The following is a 22,322-nucleotide window of genomic DNA, read 5'->3' on the forward strand; positions in this document are numbered from 1 at the left end:
TATTTTTAGCAACATGGTATTTTAAGGAGATATAAGATTTTCCAACTATCAAACAGAATACATTCTACTTTTATAAGGCAACAGATTCATCTTTTAAAATATATTTTATTAAATAATCTACTTGAAGAATAATCACAAAAGCTTTAAACAGTAATTCCAAGTAGTGAAAACAATTTCCTTTAAAAAAAAAGACCAAACAGTCCATATGATGTTTCACTACTTTATACACAGGAATGATTTATTTTACAAACTAGTCAGTTTCAACATTAGCCTGTAAAATTAAAAACATTTCTTAATATGTCTCAAAGGCAGAGTGAACTTTATAATGATATGCTCTCACATTAACCAGTACGACAAACCGTTAGAAACTTAACACCATGGTAACAGTTCAAAGTAAAATTTATAAAATAGGCACTTTGAAGTCAGCTATTGGGTGTAACTCTCACAGAACTGTTACTTATACATATCTCATTTCATCAATGGTTATAAACTAATGAAGAAAATGTTCCTTTGATGCAGAAGCACAAACACACTTAGGTTTCAAACACTGTGTTCTGGTTGTAATACATGCAAGACAGACCCTAAATTAGAAAAATCTTCTGAAAGAAAATGAAAACAAAGAGCAGCCAGGAATGAAAGCATCTACAAGCACTCGAATAAGGCCTTTAAGTGTTAAGTCAGTGTTTTAAACCCCTTCATTCTCAGGTAAGGGATTAAGAGGCCGAGAGAGAGATCGTCTGCGAGGGTGAGGATACTGGAGGTTGGCAGTGTCAGCATCGCAAGAGTGCTCTACCAGAGGAGGAGGAAGAGGAGGAGGAGGAGAAGGAAGGAGCTGGGTATAACTGGACCATCTCGATCCAGCCCGTGGGGAATCCAGAGGGGGAAAGAAATACCTGAAACAGTGAGACAGGAACAAAACACCAAAACAAAACAAAAACATTAAAAAAAAAAAAAAGAAAAAAACAGAAGAAAAAGAGAAAAGTAGTAAATACAAAGAGAACCAAAGAGGAGGAAACACGTGCTGGGGGAGAGGGAGGGAGCTTTAGTATATTCATGCCAAAACTAACAGAACATAATAGCAAAAATCAAGGCCCTTATTCAAATCAAGCCTGCTTAAGCAAGTATAGAAACTTGAAAGAAAAAAATACAATCTGTTAAACTTAAAATATTTTTAAATTAGTATGAATGTTACAAAAGACATTAATTTTGTAATTTAAAACATTTTCTAACCTCTCAGAAACATCTGATGCTATCCCATAAATTTACAAATCCAGTAAGCTTTTTCTTTATTTTAAGCAATGTTTCACTTGTGGTAGCAGCAGGCACACATTGTTTTAGTGCAAAGATATTACTGAGAACCAATTCAAATATATTTTCACATAGTATGGTCAGCTATTGCAACATACTTTTGAAGAAATACAATCTTTGAATATTCTTAGCTGTTTTTCTGCAAAAACCTTAGAATAGTACCAAATTTTGATAACTATTAGGGTTGGAGCAAAAGTAATTGCAGTTTTTGCAATTATTTTTAACCTTTTAAACCACAATGACTTTTGCACCAACCTAATAAAAGGGCTCAAAGAATATGTCCTATTGTTATTCTGCCATTTTATAACTTACCCGTAATACTTGCACATTCTAGCGAACAAAGATTTATAGCTTTGTCATCAAGGTCAGAGCTCTATAGGATATAAACTAAATGAAACAGCCAACTAAGTTAAAATCCTGGGACATGAACGTGGGAGTTAATGTACATGCACAATTTCAGCAAAATTTTAACTGCTTCTCTTATAGTGTATTTCCAAATTTTGACCTGAAGGAAACCTTTAGCCATAGAATCACACCATAAAAATATACGAGCACATTTTAGAAACGTTAATCTCTTTAGTGAATATAAATTGAAAATTTACAAAGGTGTTTTCATTTTACTACCAAATTATAAATGAAGCAATACTAAATGTTTAATTTGACTACAAACTGTACAATTTACTTTGATTTTACTACTACTTAACTCACTCGTTTACGAATATTTTTTAAATGTTACAAAGAAATGACAGAATTGTACTGAATAATTTCATGTATAAACCAATTCTACAAAGTAAACAAATTAGCACTCAAAACAATCTTTATGAAAAATATTTAATCTTCAAATAAAAATAAGAAATTCCTCATTTTAGCTTACTGTTTTAGAAAACAAAAGAAATAAGCCTATATTCTCCAAATGGAATAAAGTGGAATTTTCCCTCCTCCCAACTACATATAAGGATGTTAACAATCCTTTTAATTTTAAAACCCATGTTAGTTTCAGGAACTAACAATTTCAAAAAATTGTTTTGGTGACAACTCGCAACAAAAAGCCTCTCCATTTTCAAAAGTTTCAAATAGTATCAATCGACTGGCTAGTACAAAAAAAATGATATACAACTATTTTTAAAGGCCTTTGGATTGCCAGTAGTAAGCAGGCTGCTGGTGTATCTTGGGAGAGGTCAAATGGCGCTGGGGAAGGGGAAAAGGAGCTCGCTTTCCATTCCTGTGTGCATGCAACAAGCAGCAAAACAGCAAAGTTACTCCAGTTAGCTGGTACTCAGCTGTGCTTTCTGTTAAAGGACATAATACAAATGGAGAAGGGAAAATGCATCACAGATCTAACACACATGGTTACTGGCACAGTAAGAATATATGTCAAAACTTCAAAGATCTTTACAAAAGAAAATATGCAGTACAGGCAACCAAAAACCAGGTTTTTGTTGTTTTGTTTTTAATTAACACTAGTATCCTTTGTGTCATGGAATCATCTTTATTATCTGGTATCGTCTATGGTAACTTGAAATTGTTTTCATGCAACTACTTAAACCTCAAAATCAAATAGCAGGTCTTCTTTATAACAATATAACAAATATAAAAAGAGTTGAGATTTTAAATACAATTATCTTATTTAAGATGACAACAGAATAACCACAGGACAGTCTATTAAGGCTGTACTTTAAAGTTTCCTGAATCACATTCCAAATTCTTCACAAAGGAGTATTAATATGATTTTATCTTACAAATTCACATATGAAATTTGAATATGCAAACAAAAGCATGACTCTTTAGATCACATCAAACATTCTTTATTAAACCAAATAAGAATCTAAAATATTTTTAAAATTCTGAAAATCAAGAACTCAGAATTTACCATTTTATAATCGCCATTAAAGTTTTAAACAACAACCAAAAAAGAAAAACCAATTTAACTTACTCTCTTCTACAAAGCCTCAATTATTTTTACTTAAAATTTCAGTTTGACCTGATTCAAAGGCTACACTGTCAGCTCTAACACATTAATAATCTAGGACTAAAATCCTCAGTATTAGCTCTTATTTCCTCTTCAGCTCCCACGTCAAAAACAAAGTAGAATCTTAAAGTTATAAATATTTCTGATAGACGAGACGACTAAATTTCAGAACGTAATTTAGATTGGTTAATGACCTCACAACCTATGTATAAATATTATGACTAAGTAAGCCAAATACAGAGCTAACAAAGTGAATGTGAATTGAAAACTTTTTCTAGTGTCATAATTATGGGTGAATTTTTTCATTCAATCTTAAAATCCATGAAATAACACACCTTAAGTATGGCTACCAGAATGATTTAAAAATAAGATAATTTCTAGTTTTCCCATAAATCAGCCTACCTGCCAGAAGAAGATCCATTTAATGAATTTTGAAGATTTGGGATATTTGAACCTAGGGAAGGATTTGAGTTTCCCTGTTGAGAACTCCCATTGACAGGGCTCCCATTACCTTTCAAAATACCAGTACACTTCCAGTTGTCCATATAATTAGCTGAAAGGAAAATAGTCAAATACATTAACATGACTAATATCTGTTCTCCAGGACACAAATCTATGTTCACGTCCTTAATCTACAATTAAAAAAAACAAGAGCCCTATAGGCTGCCTTTCTCTCAGAATAAATGTTAAAGACATTTTAAAATAAAATAAATATACTTTTATTTCAACAATTTTTTAAGTCTTAAAAGAATTACTAATTTAAAAAATATAAAGCTTTCACCAACCCATTTCCCTTCCCTACAAGATAAATATTAAGAGACAATTCTCTAAGCTGCTACATTAATAATGTAGCATCAATAACATCAAAATAAATTTTTGTCTTCATTATAATTTTAATTACATGTATATGTAGGGTAATGGAACTGTGTTCTTTGTCATGTGGGTACCTAATTTCCTCAGAGATGGAGGTAGGTAAGAAAACATTTAGGTTTCAGTGGCTTATTCAACATGGCCTAATTCTTTCAATGAAAAATTGGTCACTGAAGACACTGAGCCCAGCAAACCCAAGTTAGGGATTCTGCTAGGTGGAGATGGGTGGTTTCACTAAAGCCCAGAGCAGGAAAGGGCAGCAAAACCCCTGAAATCAAGTTACACCGAGGAAAGGGAGGCCAGGGCTGCTTCTACCCCAGCCTAAAACTGACCATGGGACTCAGCCAAACTGCACTTTGGGAAACAATACTGCTCAGAGTAAATGAACTAACCTATAATTTTGGATCCTAAGTACGGGACACCATCGACCAGAGCATTGCACCACCGACTAGAGTGGTGCACAGGCCAAGAACACCTCTGCCCAGTGGATATCTGTGCAAAAGTGCAAACCACACTACAGCAACCACAGTCAGTATCGGCTGACCAGACCAGAATTCTCTCTCAGCTTGGCATTTCTAAGAAACTTTTAGAATCAGTGGCTCTAAGACTCTTGAACTTTTGGAGAGCTACAGAGGATAAGTAGGGAAGATACTAGATTTTCTCCTACGTATTAAGGGCTGGCTGGCTAAGCCACTGTTTAATCAAGTATGAGATGACTCTAGTCCTACTCTGAGTTTGCAGAACAGTCACACAAGTTACATATAGAGCAAACAGCATCTTAGAGATACTGCATATTCTGTTACAGTAACTTTTAGTTTTAAAAGCTGGTTTGTTCAACATAGAACCTTCAAAAAACAATTCAATTAGTCATTAACTGTTATAAACTAAATAGAGTGATGAAGGTTCAAAAGAACAATATGACATAATTTAAAAGTAACTGTGGAAAGATATTTTTTTCAAAATATTTAGATTACATTTCTAAGTGATAATTCTAAAGCAGCAATATAAAGCAGATTCATTGAAATCTTACCTTTCCACAATCTTACACAGCCATCATCACCTGAAGATGCTAGCACTGTTCCTGTTATATTCCAACTCACTCGCCAGACCTGAGAATTATGATTATCAAACTGAGCCACTATATGGATTTCAAATTTTGTTGGCCCACCAGAGGAAGTAAGTTCTTTCCTGTTAAAAAAATTTTCCTGAGGAATTCTGCGAAAAGGTTTACACACACACACACACACACACACACACACACACACACACACCCCCTTACCTAAACAAAAAATATATAAATGACCTCACCTACTTACCATATTATTTTATAGTAATGTGCATATCCATTCCACCCGCCCCCTATTAGTTCATTGGGCCATGCCACGTTCATTTGACTCCCCAGTACCTGGGGTGATTCTACCACATAAAAAATAATCAGTGACTGTTTCAGAGAAGAAAAATACAACAAAAGAGGACTTTATTCCCTCAAAGTTGAGGAATAAAATACATAATAAGTCATTTTAAAAGAAAAGCATTAGGAAGGGAAGACTAGACGGGAAGGAAAAAGGAACAAAGGCAAGAAAAAAAACTCAAATTCGTAATTCCAAAATTAAAGATAAAAAGGTTATTCACAAGAATATCTCAGTACTAGTTTATTTTCCCTTAGAATGCCATCTCTCATTCATTCAAACATTTATAGAGTACCAATTATATTCAGAGAATCTAATTCATTGTTAGTATCAGCCTAAATAAAACACAATTAAGAAAATACAAATCTCTCCTTACTCAATTCCCCATCCCCAATAAGTCATATACCGGGAGTGCCAAAAAAAATGTATACAAGTGGACACTTTGGTCAACGTTGCTCAAGCAGTAGTTCACCGTAATCAGAAGTTTCTGGATGCACCTCTTGTAATTGCAGAAGTCAAATGTGACTTGTATTCATCGTTTGTTATCAGTATGTATTGAGTATTACAATTTTAACATAGTTTTCCTTTCTTAAAATGTGTATACATTTTTTTGACACCTGCTGTATTTACAGATGAAACATTCACTAAAAAACCCATTCTTCAGATCAGTTGCCTCTATGGTCTTCTTCACAAATGAAAATAATCAAGAATTAAGAACACTTTCAAATTAGAAATTGTTTCAAAAACTTACCTCACAGGCTTTAATGTAAAAATTCTCACATCTTTGGTTGCTATGGCTAGAATATGGTAAGACCTTCCCAGGTTTGGAGCAAATGCAATATCATGAACAGCATCTGTAACTGTCATGAGCGTTTCAGCTTTTGCATATTTCCTAACGAAAAAACAATTTACATTAAAAATTCCAGAAATAAAAAATTTAAAAATCCACATGTTGAGGTACCTCAATTTTTTAATAAATTGCTCACAATGAAGTAGTGTTTACCTCTGCAGTATGTAGTATGTCCAAGTCCTAACACCCAAAACTGTGAATCTCACCTAATTTGGAAAAAGGATCTTTGCAGATATAATTAAGGATCTCAGGATAAGAACACACCCTGGGTTTAGTTAAGTACTCTTATAAAAGACAGAGAAGAGAAACAGCGACATAGAGAAAGCTATATGACGACAGAGGCAGAGACTGGAGTTAGATGCCACACATTAAGAACTCCTGGAGCCACCATCAGAAGATGCAAAGTCCTGACAACACCTTGATTTCAGATGTGTGGCCTCCAGAACTGTGAAAATAAATTTGTTTTAAGCCACCACATTGCAGTGATTTATTACTGCAGCCCTAGGAAACTTACATACCCTCCCAGGTGTTTTTTTTTAAGTTTAGCTTAAGATACTTTAACAAAAACTTAGAATGGGATCTCGATTAGCCATTAGTATCTTTTTAAAGAAAAGATGTTAATTGAATTTCGTTAGTATTTGAGTATAAATAAAAACGTAAAGCTCATAATAGCAGGAATCAAGTTTTTTACATGGTGATAAAGGAAGCTATACCAATGTCTATTTCATCCTTACAATTCTATTTTTAGATCTGCAAATAGAGAATAGGAAGATAATGAAGGAGATAGCAGATCAAATTTTCTATGTCTTCAACTGATTATATGGACAGTACTGAAGCACTGTCTGTTGGAGAGGGGGCATTAGAGAGATGTCCCCATCTCACCTTTCCAGCCTCTGAAACACCCACCTAGCTCACCTTTCCACCCTCTGAAATACTGGTGTTCCCAGCATTCTCTACATGGCCTGCCTTCTTTCTGAAAACATTTCCAAGCTAGTATGTGCATCAAGGTTCCCTTCTTGACCTCTTCTCACCCTGTATGATCACCCTGAACAATCTCATCTATACCCTTGTGTCTTCTATGTGGTCTTGACTCCTCTATTTGACCTCATTTTATTTTGTTGGTCTCACTTTCTTCGTTTGTAAAATGGTATTAATAAAACCTATCTGTCCTACTCAGAAGATGGCTGTTAGCATTCAATTTCATAATACATGTGAAAGTGCACTGTAACCTATATAAATGCAGGACACTTATATTATTATCAAGGCGAGGTCTACTTTAGTATTTTCATTCACCAATAGAAATAAAAATATCCAATACTGGTTAATTTGACAAGTGTTTCCTGTGTACCTCTTACAAAAAGAACAATTAGGTATCAGTAACTGAATGCTTCATAGTACACTATCACATATGCTACATGTACCATGTTCAATCTATTAAGAACTGTCAAACAACTCTAATTTCAAGGAATCAAAATAGCTCAATTCTCAAAAAGGTCTAATAACTTTCTAAGTCAATCCCTCCCCACACCACACACACACACACACACACGCACGCACACACGCACGCACGCACACATTGTTACCTACCCGATGCCACTTCCCCATTATTCCAGACACAGAAAATGCCAGATGCATGCTGACTACCTTGCAACTAAAGCATGGGTTAAGTGACCCAATTCTTGCCAGCAGGACCCAATGAAAAATCCTGTTAAGATGTTTCTATGAAAGTTTTTCTCTTCCTAATACAAAAAGATTCATGAAAGAAAAGGCCCTACTTTGTATCTGCACGTGAAACCTGGAACTCTTATGATCCTAAGAAGGAGCTGTCACCAACACACTAAGGATGACAGCAAAAAAGTGGAAAATACTAAGGCCCTTCACATCATCACTGAGCAACTGAGCCACTTTAAACTAACCCCAGAACTTCTCCGTAGCCAGGCCCTTATTATATGACATAATATAGGGGATCCAGCTCCTAATCTGGATTTATTCTCCTAGCTAAGAGACTCATATGCAACCTCAGATTACCTTTATCACTGGATTTTTTTATATGCAACCTCAGATTACCTTTATCACTGGATTTTTTTAAGTATTTAGGTACTTTCTACCTGCCCTGTATTTTCTTTTAGAACTAAATGCAAGTTCTTTATCCCTTCACTCAAATCTTATTGATGAAATACTTATTTTCCGATGCTTTAGAAATGGTCCATCTTTTAAATTTTAGATATTTGGCTCATTATTCATTCTGTTTAGCTAAGGGTGAAAGAAATTAACAAAATTAGCTCTTCATGAAGACTCTTTAAAAAGTGCTATTAGGGCCGGCCCGGTGGCTCAGGCGGTTGGAGCTCCGTGCTCCTAACTCCGAAGTCTGCCGGTTCGATTCCCACATGGGCCAGTGGGCTCTCAACCACAAGGTTGCCGGTTTGAATCCTGCAAGGGATGGTGGGCTGCGCTCCCTGCAACTAGCAACGGCAACTGGACCTGGAGCTGAGCTGCGCCCTCCACAACTAATACTGAAAGGACAACAACTTGAAGCTGAATGTCACCCTCCACATCTAAAGATTGAAAGGACAACAACTTGACTTGGAAAAAAAGTCCTGGAAGTACACACTGTTCCCCAATAAAGTCCTGTTCCCCTTTCCCAATTAAAAAAAAAAAGTGCTATTAATGTGGTTCATAACTTTGATGGCTTAAAAGGACTTCTAGAGGAAGGCTTCTATATTCTAGAAGTGTGGTGGCCAAAACAACAGCCACTAGCCACACATGCCTATTTAAAATTAAATTGATAAAAAACAAATTCAGTTTCTCAGTTGCAATAACCACATTTAAGTTTCAATAGCCACATATGGCTAATGGTCGCTGCATTAGATGTGCAGATATGGACCATTTCCATCATCACAGCAAGTTCTACTGGACAGCACCGTAGACAGAGTCTCTCTAAAAAACCAAGAATCTAGGAAGGTACAAGGCAGGTATAAAAACCCAAGTAGTAACATTCTGAATTGCAGAGCTCATGGGAATTATACTAGTTCTTCTCTTCTACTTCTGGCCCCACCCAATATCTGACTACTAGACCTAAGAATTCTGTCTAGCACATGTGAAGCCTACCCCATCACCTGGTGGGTGCTCTTTTCTCCTGTAAGACTCAGAATACACCTCTGACACAATGCTTATGGCTCTCCGAGGTATTACAGGTATCTCAACATGACCAAAATTAAATTTTTTTTCACATGCTGCTACACTCTACCCAAATCTGCCCTGTTTCCAGAGTTCCTTATCTCAACAAATTACACTTTATTCATTGGCCACACCCTTGTAAATCATCTCAATAGCTCTCCCCTTCTTCACCTCCTATATCCAATCAATCACCAGATCCTACTGATACTACTTCTTATAGTCTCAAATCGTCTACTTCTCTCCATCCCCACTGCCACTACTCCATTCCAAAGCCATTATAATCTCCCACCTGGACTATTATACCAGCATTCTAGCCCTGAAACCAATCATGTTCCCTTCCTAAATACCTTCCACATCTATGGAAAAATTAAAGTATCATTTGATCCTATTATCCCCCAACTTAAAAACTTGTCAGTGGCTTCATATTACCCTTAAGAAAAAAACCTAAACACTTAACACTAGATCTTGCAGATATAAGCCTTGCATATTTCTCACAATTCCTTTTGCTTATTACATTCCAACCACAGTAAAAATATACATTGGTTCTCTCTTGTTCATGGACCTTACCACATGCAGTTTTCTCTGAAATGTTTTACCCTTTGTCTGGCTAACTTCTTCTCATCCTATAGGTCTTCTTTTGGTAGAACTTCCTGGCCACCTCCTCCCTGGTGTAAACTCTTAACATCCTGACTCTCCCAGATTATAAAATTAATCACCATTTTTTAATTTTTTTGTTTGTTTTCCCTGCAAAATGGTACATGCTGGATAAGCAATTACCTTCTCCTCTATATCATTCAATTTTATATCATCATATCCTATCACAGAACATGGCATATCATAGGAAATCAGTAAATATGTAATGACTAAGGCATAATTCAGTTAATGAATAAAGAAATAACATTTTAAAAAATTAAATGCAATTTGGAACAATTTTAAAACCAAAACAGTACTGACCTGGTGTTCTCATTATATTCGAAAATCTGAACCTTGGCCATTGCACTTGGACTACTGTCATCACTTCCTACAGCAATCATGGGGGAATGAGCACGAGAGCTAAAAATGAGTAAAAATATTTCCATGATTAAATTAACATACATTTAATTCAGAGAATTTTTAAAAACTGGCATCAAGCCGCTCTATAAGCTCTACAACCCACAAGTCAGCAAGACATTACTGTGATTAAATCCCTGCCATACATCCAACAGAGACAACACTTTGGAAGGGTGTGTCCTTCAGAATGATCAACACGGGGACTGAGGATACCATTGCACTGTTTTTACCACATTTACTTATAGTTGAGAAAGAAAGCAGTTTTCCCAAAAGAAAAGGTATCAAACATTCAATAGATATATTTTTTTTTTTTTTAAGGAGGGCGCAGCTCATTGGCCCATGGGGGAATTGAACCAGCAACCTTGGTGATACCAGCACCACACTCTAACCAACTGAGCTAACCGGCAGCCCCATCATTCAATAAATTAAAAAAAGGAAAAACCACCTACAAGATCTTCAAATTTTTCTTCTTGAAAGATATGGTCATTAACTATGGAATGAGAAGTAACCCTATGGTGATCAAATTCAGGACAAAAAGATTTTAAGTGCTTTGTACCAAGTTTCAAAACCCTGAAGGAAGGAAGAAAAACAGAAAAAGACCTCCCCTCAGGAAGGCATGCTCCCCACATCACTCTCTTCTCTAGACTCATTTTAAAAGGCAAGAGATAAGCAGTAGGAGAACGAACTCTACTAAACTCTAGGTTAAATGGTTTTTTTTTGGTTCTATGCCTGATTACCTAGATATTGATTTCCTTTGCCTCCCTTATTCAGATTAAGTAATATCTCTGTGAATATGACACCGTTGTTTAACCTTTATGAGTTGATCTGCCAACTCATAAAGTTGAAGGTGGTAATGGAAAACAAAAAAAAGATTGTTCTTTATCACTAAAATTTCTGATAATGAATCGAGTCACTGTGGGGTCCAGAACAAGTCACCCCAAGATGTGCCACTGTGGTAGGCAGATTGTTTTGAGCTAAAGGCAACTTTAGCCTCAGATTTACGAGAAACTTCTGGCCCCTTCACCCCAATTACCTAGAAGAATTTGAATTAGAGGCCTTGTCCATAACAGATCATCAGAGACAACTTCTTTTGACCTATCTACACAACAGGGCAAACTTCTATTTACTAAAGGTCTGCTCTTCTTATCCTACATTGATCTTTTGAAGGCTCCAAAGCACCTTATCTCATCCCTAGCTCTATGTCTTATCTATCCATGTTCCCTTTCTATCTCTGACCCTTTCATGCATGTGGGGTCTTTGATTCTCATGTATGCGGGGTTCCCATACATATGTATGTATTAAATCTGGTTATTTTCTCTTGCTAATCTTAATCCGTCTCACGTCTATTTGATTATTAGACCAGCCAGAAGAACCCTGAGGGTAGAGGAAAGTTCGTTCCTCCCCCACATCATCTACTGTAAGAAAAATATCAGGTAAATTGCAAAGTGCTATAGGAATAAAATAAAATTACAAGTTATTTATAATTCTTGGCCATTAGAAGAGATGTAAATTCCACAGTAGTTTCAGTATCTCACAAACTCTCTTTTTGAAATGTCGTATAAAAATAACTCGTTGTTTTTAAAATGTTAAATATTTGAGCAAGGACCAAAAGTACATTTACAGTAACATATTCTGAAATTACTGAAAATGACTTTTAAAACATTTTTTTTACTAAAGTTTATTGGGGTGACAATGGTTAGTAAAGTTACATAGGTTTGAAGTGTACAATTCTGTAATGCATCATCTATATATCACCTTGTGTGTTCACCACCCCATCATTTTTAAATCAAATTATAAAACATCTAGATAACGGAATTCAGGATTACCTCATTTGTACATCCAGAAATAACATGTTCACCTTTTAGATCATTTTACAAATATGACTCAAACCTAAACAGTGAGAAAAACCACCTGGCTCTCTTTAAAATAGTAGACTGCACCTTCATGTCTTTCCCCTCCCTCCTAAGGTCCCATGGAAATGATGAAAGAATAACACCACAACAGTGCCAGAAATCAGTGAGCCTTCAGAAATCAAGAAACTTGGAAGAATTCCAAAACGACAGGAAGCAGAAGATCAGACAGAAAAAATGCACTATTAGTAAGGAGGAAATTCCAGAAGCTCCAACCTCCAATCAACAAATGCAAAGAACAGGAATGAGTCATGGGACAATTATGAAGTGATTCATTTAAAGAACTGCAATCAGAAGATCCCCCAAGGCTTACAGCTGACTCTATTCTAGGCTAAAAAAAAAAAGTCGGAGGAGGGATCTTAGTAAAATGATTTAGAACTTAGGAGAGAGGTAACAACTTGAAATAAAATAGTACTCCAAAATTGGCAAGGAAAGGGACAAGAAGGAACAAAATACATTAAAGTATTCCATCTCCAAAGTCAAGTCCTCCTGACTTTGGCAATTTGGGGATACCCCAAGCCTGCCAGTTCCCTCTTTGTCTATACTCACTACAGAGAAACCCTGTGAACCCACTCCACCTACTTAGATGAAACTCAGCCAACTCCCTGTGTAAGACAGTGAGCTGCTTAAGAAAACAGAGCACCTAACAGAAGAAATACCAGTTTTCTCTATTAGCCATAATAGTCTCTTGTTTATAAATAGAAATACATAAGCAAAGACTAACACGTACTTAAGGAAGAGTAAAGATAAAGACCAACATACGAGTATACAGACCTTTGAGAAAATAGATATAGCCCATCCTCATCATTTTCAGATTCTATGTTTGTAAATTGACCTGAATACTAAAATTTATTTGTAACCCCAAAAATCCAATACTTGGGGTTTTCATACTCATTCATGAACATGCCTGAAGTAGCTCTAAAAAATTTGAGTCGCCTGACATACACATTCCATGCTGAGGTAGAACAAGGGGAGGCTCTGCCTTCTTGTTTCAGCTCTTATATTGAAAACAAGTTGTCTCTTTTGCACTCTATTTACACGTTTTCTGCATTTTTGTGCTTTGTATTGGTGAAGGACTAATCAGAGAAAAAAGCTTCTTAATTAAAAATGATTGCCAATCCTCCACCGCATCCCCCAAAACAATCAATGGATGGTATAAAATGTGTACATGGAGAACAAGTTGGAGATCTGGGACAAAGAGTAGTAAATCTCCAAACAATTTTAATGAAATGGAGAGACAATCCAGGAATCATTGAAAGTGAGTTTCAGAAAGACAAAACTAAGACAATAAAGTATCAAAGAATGATAAGAAATCCTCAATATGAAACAAGAACTTTTATTTTGAGAGGGACCACTAACCATCAAGCAGGATGACTCAAAAATGACCAACAGCTAATAGTGTATGTCTACATTTACTTTAATGGTTTTTTTTTGGGGGGGGAGCTGAGGGGTGAGGAAAAAAGGCACGTATATATAAAACAAGAGTAACTTTGAGTTATTATAGCTGGGTGATGGCTATTTGAGGATCTATTATAATTCTACTATTACTTGTGGTATATGAAATTTTCCCTAAAAAATGTTTTAAAGAAAAATTACCTAAAACATCCTGGTTAAATTTTAGAATTCTACTACGTCAAACCACATACACAGCAATTCCAGAATGTTTAATGCCCTAAATGTGAAAGGCAAAACCAACAACCATTCAGGATAAACTTGACAACCTCAAGGTGGGGGAAGAATTTCTCAAAACACAAAAAGCACTGTAACAATACAAGAATGACTTATAAATGTGGCTACTTTAAATTTCAGAACTTTCTGTTGACTATGCAAAGTCATCATAGTGTCGAAATAACAAGCCACAAACTAGGAGAATATATTTGCAATAGAGCTCAAAGTAAGACAAAATTCTAAAAATTTTGAGAAAGAACAAGCCACACAATAAAGAACCAGCACCATAATGATCTTGGACTTCTCATTAACAACACCTGAAGTTAACAAGATTCAAGAACAATAGCTTCGAAATTCTTACACTTTGAACTTAGAACTCTAAAACTAACCAAACTACAATTAAGAATGGCATATAATGAAGACATTTTCAGTGATATTAGAATTCAAGGTACTTGCCATCCATCCCATATGAAAAAAAAATTATTTTAGGAGGTGCGCAATCAAAATGAAAATCAAGAAAAATCTATAGATAACACATGATATAAAAATTATGACAAGTATAACCCAGAAGTAAAGGAATCAAGAAAGAAAAAAAAAGCATCCTTCAGAAGTTAACACCAAATTATTCTGTGTGAACAAGTTTTCATGAAATCCACTAGATTTGTAGCTACAATGAATACTTACATAATCTGATACTGTAAATTCGGGTTGCTGCTTAATTTTTGGAATCAACTTGTAGTCAAAAGAAAAAAAAAACTTACAAATATATTAAATGACAGAATGTAAATAAGACTTATAAATTTTGCCAGTATACAAACACAACAAAGTATTAGGAAATGGAAGGGTAAATGTGAGGTAGAAGCAAAATAAGCCAATTTCCTTTTTTCAAAAGGTAAGTCATTATACTCTAAAATTGACAAATCACTATGTAGAGAAATATATCATTTGGAATTATGATACTACCAATATAACTAAAACAGTTATCAACATTTCCACAAATAAGATGTCTAGTGACACCCTGAGAAACAGAAAGCTTTGTAAATGTGCTAAATTCACCTTTCATATAGTGAGTATAGATACACAGCAAGAACCAGAGGTATGAATCATTTAAAAACAAAATACTGATTACCAGAATTAAAATCTAAAAACAGCACTATTAATAGCATTTGTTTTTAGGAGATAAGGGAACTTTTACTTTTCATTTTGTATTCTTCTAGATTATTTGAATTTTTTTTTCACCAACTGACTCATTATTCCTTTAATGTTTTAAAATAGTTTAATAAAAAGTAACTACGGTGTAGTCTTAACAGTCACATTCATGTATCAGTTAAAGGAATAAGGTAGGACTGACCAGGTGTACTAATATACAGGGAAATGCTCACAATGTATTTCTAAGTGAAAACGGCAACTGCAAGAAGAAAAATTTAGGTCTATAAATATCTATGAGCTTTATAGACCTGTACAGAATAGTGTATATCTGTGTATATTTGCAAGTATTTGTGTTTATAAATACAGGAAATATTTATTTGTATATTCACAGAAAAAGTCCAGAAGGTATGCACCAAATTATTTCAAATGCCTGGAAGCTTCTGTGCAGTAGAAATAGGGGGATGAGGCAGGGTGGAGAAGGGAAAATTTTTATTCTACATATAAATTTTTAAAAATAATGAAAATGAGGATTTCCGGTCAAGATGGCAGCGTAGGTAAATGCTGTGCTTGTCTCCTCTCATGACCACATCAAAATTACAACTAAACTAGAGAACAACCATCATTAAGAATCCCCTGAAGTCTAGGTGAACAGAAGTCCTACAACTAGGATATACAGAAACAGCCACATTCTGGCTGATAAGAGGGGCGAAAACTCAGAATGGGCAGGTCCTGCACCTGTGTGTAGAGGTTAAAAATTGGGAGGGATATCTCAACTTTGCAGGTCCTCCCTGAGGAGGAAGGAGTCTCAGCCACACACCAGGCTCCCCAGCCCAGTGCTCCAGTGACGGGAAGAGAAGTTTGACAACTTTGGCTGTAAAAATCACTGAAGATTGTGGCTGTGTGAGAGGAAGGGCTGCTGGAGTCCCAAGCATTCCTCTTAAAGGGCCTGCACATGGACTTACTTGCTGACAGACTCACTTGCTCTGAGCTCCAGCACTGGGGCAGCAGCTCCAAAGGCAAGGGAGACATACGGGAAGGAACCAAACAATCGTATGGCTTCACAGCAAGGGCTGGAGGAGCAGCCTTCTCCCAGACAGAAATGCTAGCAGAAGCAATTCTTCCTTTGTTGAGCCCTTTCCTCTGAGTTCTGACAATTAAATTCACCAACTTGTTGCAACGATGTTGCTAACCTTTTTTTGATATCAGAGGGATTATTCATTATGAATTTGTACCAACTGCACAAACAGTTAACCAAGATTACTATTTGGAAGTGCTGAAAAGGCTGCATGAAAAAGTTAGACGAACGACCTGAACTTTTCACCAACAATTCATGGCTCTTACATCATGACAATGCACCAGCTCACACGGCACTGTCTGTGAGGGAGTTTTTAGCCATTAAACTAACTGTATTGGAACACCCTCCCTACTCACCTGAGCTGGCTCCAATGACTTCTTTCTTTACCTGAAGATAAAGGAACTACTGAAAGGAAGACATTTGGATGACATTCAGGACATCAAGGGTAATACGATGACAGCTCTGATGGCCATTCAAGAAAAAAAGAGTTCCAAAATTGCTTTGAAGGGTGGACAAAGTGTTGGCATTAGTGCATAGCTTCCCAAGAGGAGTACTTCGAAGGTGACTATAGTGATATTCAGCAATGAGGTATATGTAGCACTTTTTCTAGGATGAGTTGGTGAACTTAATTGTCTGACCTTATACAGACACAGGCAACTGCCCTATATGAGTCTCCATCAACCTAGCTAACATCACCCTGCCCAGGTTATTCTCTGAGACCCCACCCTACCCAACGTGTAGGCCCATCCAAGCCTCATGCAGTGGCTTTTCCATACGTACAACCTGTCTTGGCTCATGCTTCAGACGTTCCCAAAACCTTTCAAAGGTTCAAAAACCCCAAACAAGTAGCACCTGTCCTCAGCATGCCCCCATTTCTTGCTAAACAACCCCAAGCCTGGAACTAGCAGCAGCCAGCCTTGGTTTGCAGTTTAGTCTCTCCCAGGCACTTCCAACCCAGTGCAGGTGGCAGCCATCTGCACATGGCTTTGTGGCTCATGCCAGATGGCCCCAGGGCAGGGCACAGGCTGAGGCTAAACTTGGCTTATAGTGGGGCCCCTCCCAGGAGGCCCATCTGCCAGGGCCAAAACACCCGATGGCAGGCTTCAGACAGAACCAGAGCACCACTCGGCTGCCTCCTGAGACAAAACACCCAAAGGGCCAACAGAGCATGCCAAAGCGATTCCTGCTCCGTAGGGTTAGGCCCTGAACAACAGCTGCTCCACTGCAGTCACAGGCAGTCCTCACAACCAATCAGCCTACGGGTAAATCCCTCCCACTGACATAAAAACAGCAACCAAGGCTCAATTACACATACATTCCGCAGAAGGAACATACCAGCAGTACCTGGCTCAGGTAACCAGGGACACTGCACCATTCGGCCCTGCGGGACACCCACTACATACGGACATTCTACTAAGACCAGGAGACATAGCAGCTCTACCTAATACATAGAAACAAACATAGGGAGGCAGCCAAAATGAGGAGACAGAGAAACATATCCCAAATAAAAGAATAGAACAAAGCTCCAGAAAAAGACCTAAATAAAATGGAGACAACCAAACTAGCAGATGCAGAGTTCAAAACACTGGTTATAAGGATGTTCAATAATCTCAAGGAGAACTTCAATAAAGAAACAGGAAATATAAAAATGGAATTAGAAAACATAAAAAAGAACCAGTCAGAAACGAAGAATACAATAACTGAAATAAAGAATATATTAGAGTGAATCAACAGATTAGGTGAAGCAGATGATCGAATCAGTGATTTAGAAAGTATCACAGGGGCCAGCTCAGTGGCTCAGATGGTTGGAGCTTCATGCTCCTAACTCCGAAGGCTGCCAGTTCGATTCCCACATGGGCCAGTGGGCTCTCAACCACAAGGTTGCCAGTTCAACTCCTCGAGTCCCGCAAGGGATAGTGGGCTCTGCCCCCTGCAACTAAGATTGAACACGGCACCTTGAGCTGAGCTGCTGCTGAACTCCTGGATGACTTAGTTGGTGGGAGTGCGGGCTCTCAACCACAAGGTTGCCAGTTCGACTCCTGCAGGGATGGTGGGCTGCGCCTCCTGCAACTAGCAATGGCAACTGGACCTGGAGCTGAGCTGTGCCTGCCAAAACTAAAACTGAAAGGACAACAACTTGAAGTTGAACAGCACCCTCCACAACTAAGATTAAAAGGACAACAACTTGACTTGGAGAAAAGTCCTGGAAGTACACAATGTTCCCCAATAAAAGTCCTGTTTCCCTTCCCCAATAAAATCTTTCAAAAAAAAAAAAAAAAAAGTTATCAGAAAACACCCAATCAGAATAGCAAGAAGAAAAAAGAATACAAAAAAATACGGATAGTTTAAGGGGCCTCTAGGACAACATCAAGCATACCAATATTCACAACATAGGGGTACCACAAGGAGAGGAGAGAGAGCACGGAATTGAAAATCTATTTGAAGACATGATGATGGAAAACTTCCCTGATGTGGCGAAGGAAATAGACATATAAGACCAAAGAGTCCCAAAGATGAACCCAAACAGTCCCACACAAAGACACATCATAAATAAAATGCCAAAGGTTAAATAAAGACAAAGAGAGAATCTTAAAAGCAGCAAGAGAAAAGCAGTTTGTTACCTACAAGGAAGCTTCCATAAGACTGACACCTGATTTCTCAACAGAAGCTTCGCAGATCAAAACAGACTGGCACAGGAGATAGTGGAAATGGGATGGCTCGGTGCGATGTCAGAGAGAAAGTGGATGAGGGGAGGGGGGTCCACAGTGTGAGGGATAGTAATTATAAATGTCTAAGAAAAAAAAAACACAAAAAACAAAAAACCTCATAGACAAGACAGACAATAGCTTTGTGATTACCAGAGGGTAAGGTGGTTGGGGGTTGGGAGATGAGGGCAAGGGGGATCAAATATATGGTGATGGAAGGAGAACTGACTCTGGGTGGTGAACACACAATGTAATTTATAGATGATGTGACACAGAATTGTACACCTGAAATCTATGTAATTTTACTAACAATTGTCACCCCATTAAAAAAAAAAAAAACAGACTGGCACAAAACATTCAAAGTATGAAAAGCAAGGACCTACAACCAAGATTATTCTACCCAGCAAAGTTATCATTTATAATTGAAGGACAACTAAAGAGCTTCCCAGATAAGACAAAACTAACGGAGTTCATCACCACCAAACCAGTACTACAAGAAAGTTAAAAGGACTTCTTTAAGAAGAAAAAAAGATATAAAAAGTATGAATAATAAAATGGCAATAACTACATATCTATCAACAATTACTTTAAATGTAAATGGATTAAATGCGCCAATCAAAAGACATAGGGAGGCTGAATGGATAAGAAAACAAGACCCTTTCATAAGCTTTCTACAAGAGACTCACTTCAGATCGAAAGACACACACAGATTGAAAATAAAGAGATGGAAAAAGATGTTTCATGAAAATGGAAACAAAAAGAAAAAGCTGGAGTAGCAATTATTTATGCCAAACAAAACAGACTTTAAAACAAAAACTATAACAAGAGACAAAGGACCCAGTAATTCCACTTCTGGTTATTTACCCAAAGAAACCCAAAACACTACTTCAGAGGAACATGTACATCCTTATGTGCACTGCAGCATTATTTACAATAGCCAAGATATGGAGGCAACCTGGGTGCCCATTAATAAATGAAAGGATAAAGAAGAGGGGGTACAGAGCAACCTATTAGTTTAGTTGGTTAGAGCGCATTGTTACTAACACCAAGATTGTTGTTTCGATCCCCACATGGGCCACTTTGAGCTGCGCCCTCATTAAAAAAAAAAGAGGGGGGGGTACGTATATACAACGGAATATCACTCAGCCACAAAAATAAAAAAAGAGATGAAATCTTGCTATCTGCAACAACATGGATGGACCTAGAGGGTATGCTGAATGGAGTCAGACAGAGAAAGACAAATGCCATTCATTTCACTTATATATGGACTCTAAAGAACAAAATAAAACAAACAAAAAACAAACAAACTTATAGATACACAGAACATTTTGAGGGATGCCAAATGGGAAGGGTTTCAGAAGATGGGTGAAAAAGGGGAAGGTATTAAGAAGTACAAACTGGTACTTAGAAAATTGTCATGGGGATGTAAAGTACAACATAAGGTATCTAGTCAATAATATTGTAATAACTATGTATGGTGTCAGATGGGTACTAGGTTCATCAGGGTGATCACCTTATAAGTTATACAAATGTCTAATCACTATGCTGCACACCTGAAACTAATAATATTGTATGTCAACTGTAATTGAAAAATAAAAAAATATTAAATAATAAACATGACTATTTAAGAAAAGCATTTTTAAGAAAATAAACCATCAAATGCTTACCTTAAAAATTACCAATTTGTTTTACTAGGATTATATTATCAGAAGTTTGCTGCGTAAGCTTACCTGGAAGGATTCCAAGAAATACAACTACAGCTTAGTTTACATGAGATCTCATGTTGCAGAGACCACTGGCTGAGATTCATGACATCTGGTGCCTCATATATTCTTACTATACCATCTGCTGAACAGGTTGCTAACATAAGACCCATGTGCTTAGGAGCAAATTTCACATCAGTAACAGATGTTCTGCTATCCACTAGAGTTGTCCTCTTAACCTGAAAAAAAAAATTTTTAACAATTTAAATTATATACAGTAGCTCCCTCTCTTATCTCCAATTTCACTTTCTGTGGTTTCAGTTACCAGCAGTCAACCAGAGTCAAAAAATATTGAATGGAAAATTCTAGAAATAAACAATTCGCAAGTTTTAAATTGCATGCCATTCTAAGTACATGATGAACTCTCTCACCGTCAAGACTCAGGACATGAATCATCCCTTTGTCCAGCATATCCACCTCACTTCATCTCATCATGTAGACACTGTGTTATATCACACATCATCACAAGAAGAGTGAGTATAATACAGTAAGGTATTTTGAGAGAAAGACCACATTCACATAACTTTTATTACAGTTGTAATGACGATCGGGGAAAAGACAGGGATGGACACGCTAGAGTGGAACTAATGATTTTATTTAGCAATATCTAATCAATTTATTTAGCAATATGCAATAGCAAAAGACAAAGGCAATTAATAGAATATGCTAATGACAGAAAGTAAAGGTGGTTAAGACTAAAATATGCCAAAGAAGCTCACCAAACCATAGGAAAAACAACACTAGAACAGTCAGGAATCAAAACCTTGCCAGGTCTGCAGCTGAAACTCAGGCGTCTCCTACTGCTGCTTGCTAGTTACCAAGAATGCTAGCATGATGGGAAAAAAAAATCACCAAGGATGGATGACAAACACACTGCCAACTGAGATCTGTCTTATATCTCCTTTTTTTCAGATGTACACTAGAGCCAAGTTCCTTGTTCCTGCCTCCCTCTCAAGGAATGGCCAGTTTCAGGAGGGTTCGGCAGTCACTGTGATAAAAAAAATATTGCTTATCTGGCTGAAGAGCCAGTTAATTCGGACAAATAATAATTACTGTTCTCACCTGGGACCATTGGCCCAAGGCCTTCCAAAGCCTGGCAATATGCCTGTCACGTCATTCTGATATAACTTAGTTACTTCTCCACCTCATTTGCGGATGTGGGCAGAATCTCACATGCAGTCTCTCACGGGAGGGAACCCCACATGCAGTCTCTCATGTGGGGGAACAAAAAGCTAACTAAAAGCTAACTAATACCTCACGTGCAATCTCTCACATGAGGGAATCTCAGAATGCAGTCTTTCATGTGAGGGAACCCCACATGCAGTCTCTCATGTGGGGAAACAAAGGAACAAAAACTAACAAACAAAAACTCGTATCAGCCAATGAAAGCAAATTTTCCTCAATAACTTCCCTCCAACA

The 22,322-nt window shown here is 37.0% G+C and overlaps 1 protein-coding gene across 2 annotated transcripts in view; it reads right to left on the reverse strand.

The window, feature by feature from the left end:
- Nucleotides 1–210: 210 nt before the first annotated feature.
- Nucleotides 211–22,322, reverse strand: part of SEH1L (SEH1 like nucleoporin) — a 35,781-nt gene continuing 13,669 nt past the window's right edge. The window contains exons 4-9 of one of the 2 annotated variants that reach the window (XM_033087547.1): nucleotides 20,871–21,082; nucleotides 10,538–10,636; nucleotides 6,308–6,448; nucleotides 5,178–5,335; nucleotides 3,680–3,830; nucleotides 211–893 (exon numbers count right to left, since the gene is read on the reverse strand). In XM_033087547.1, the coding sequence (XP_032943438.1) occupies nucleotides 686–893; nucleotides 3,680–3,830; nucleotides 5,178–5,335; nucleotides 6,308–6,448; nucleotides 10,538–10,636; nucleotides 20,871–21,082 (969 nt within the window). In that variant the 3' untranslated portion in view covers nucleotides 211–685. Of the gene's footprint in view, nucleotides 2,598–3,679; nucleotides 3,831–5,177; nucleotides 5,336–6,307; nucleotides 6,449–10,537; nucleotides 10,637–20,870; nucleotides 21,083–22,322 lie in introns of both variants that reach the window. The other variant, XM_033087548.1, reaches the window with a different exon arrangement.

Source organism: Rhinolophus ferrumequinum, chromosome 19 (genome assembly GCF_004115265.2).
Source record: "Rhinolophus ferrumequinum isolate MPI-CBG mRhiFer1 chromosome 19, mRhiFer1_v1.p, whole genome shotgun sequence".
In the NCBI taxonomy this organism is placed as follows: Eukaryota; Metazoa; Chordata; class Mammalia; order Chiroptera; family Rhinolophidae; genus Rhinolophus; species Rhinolophus ferrumequinum.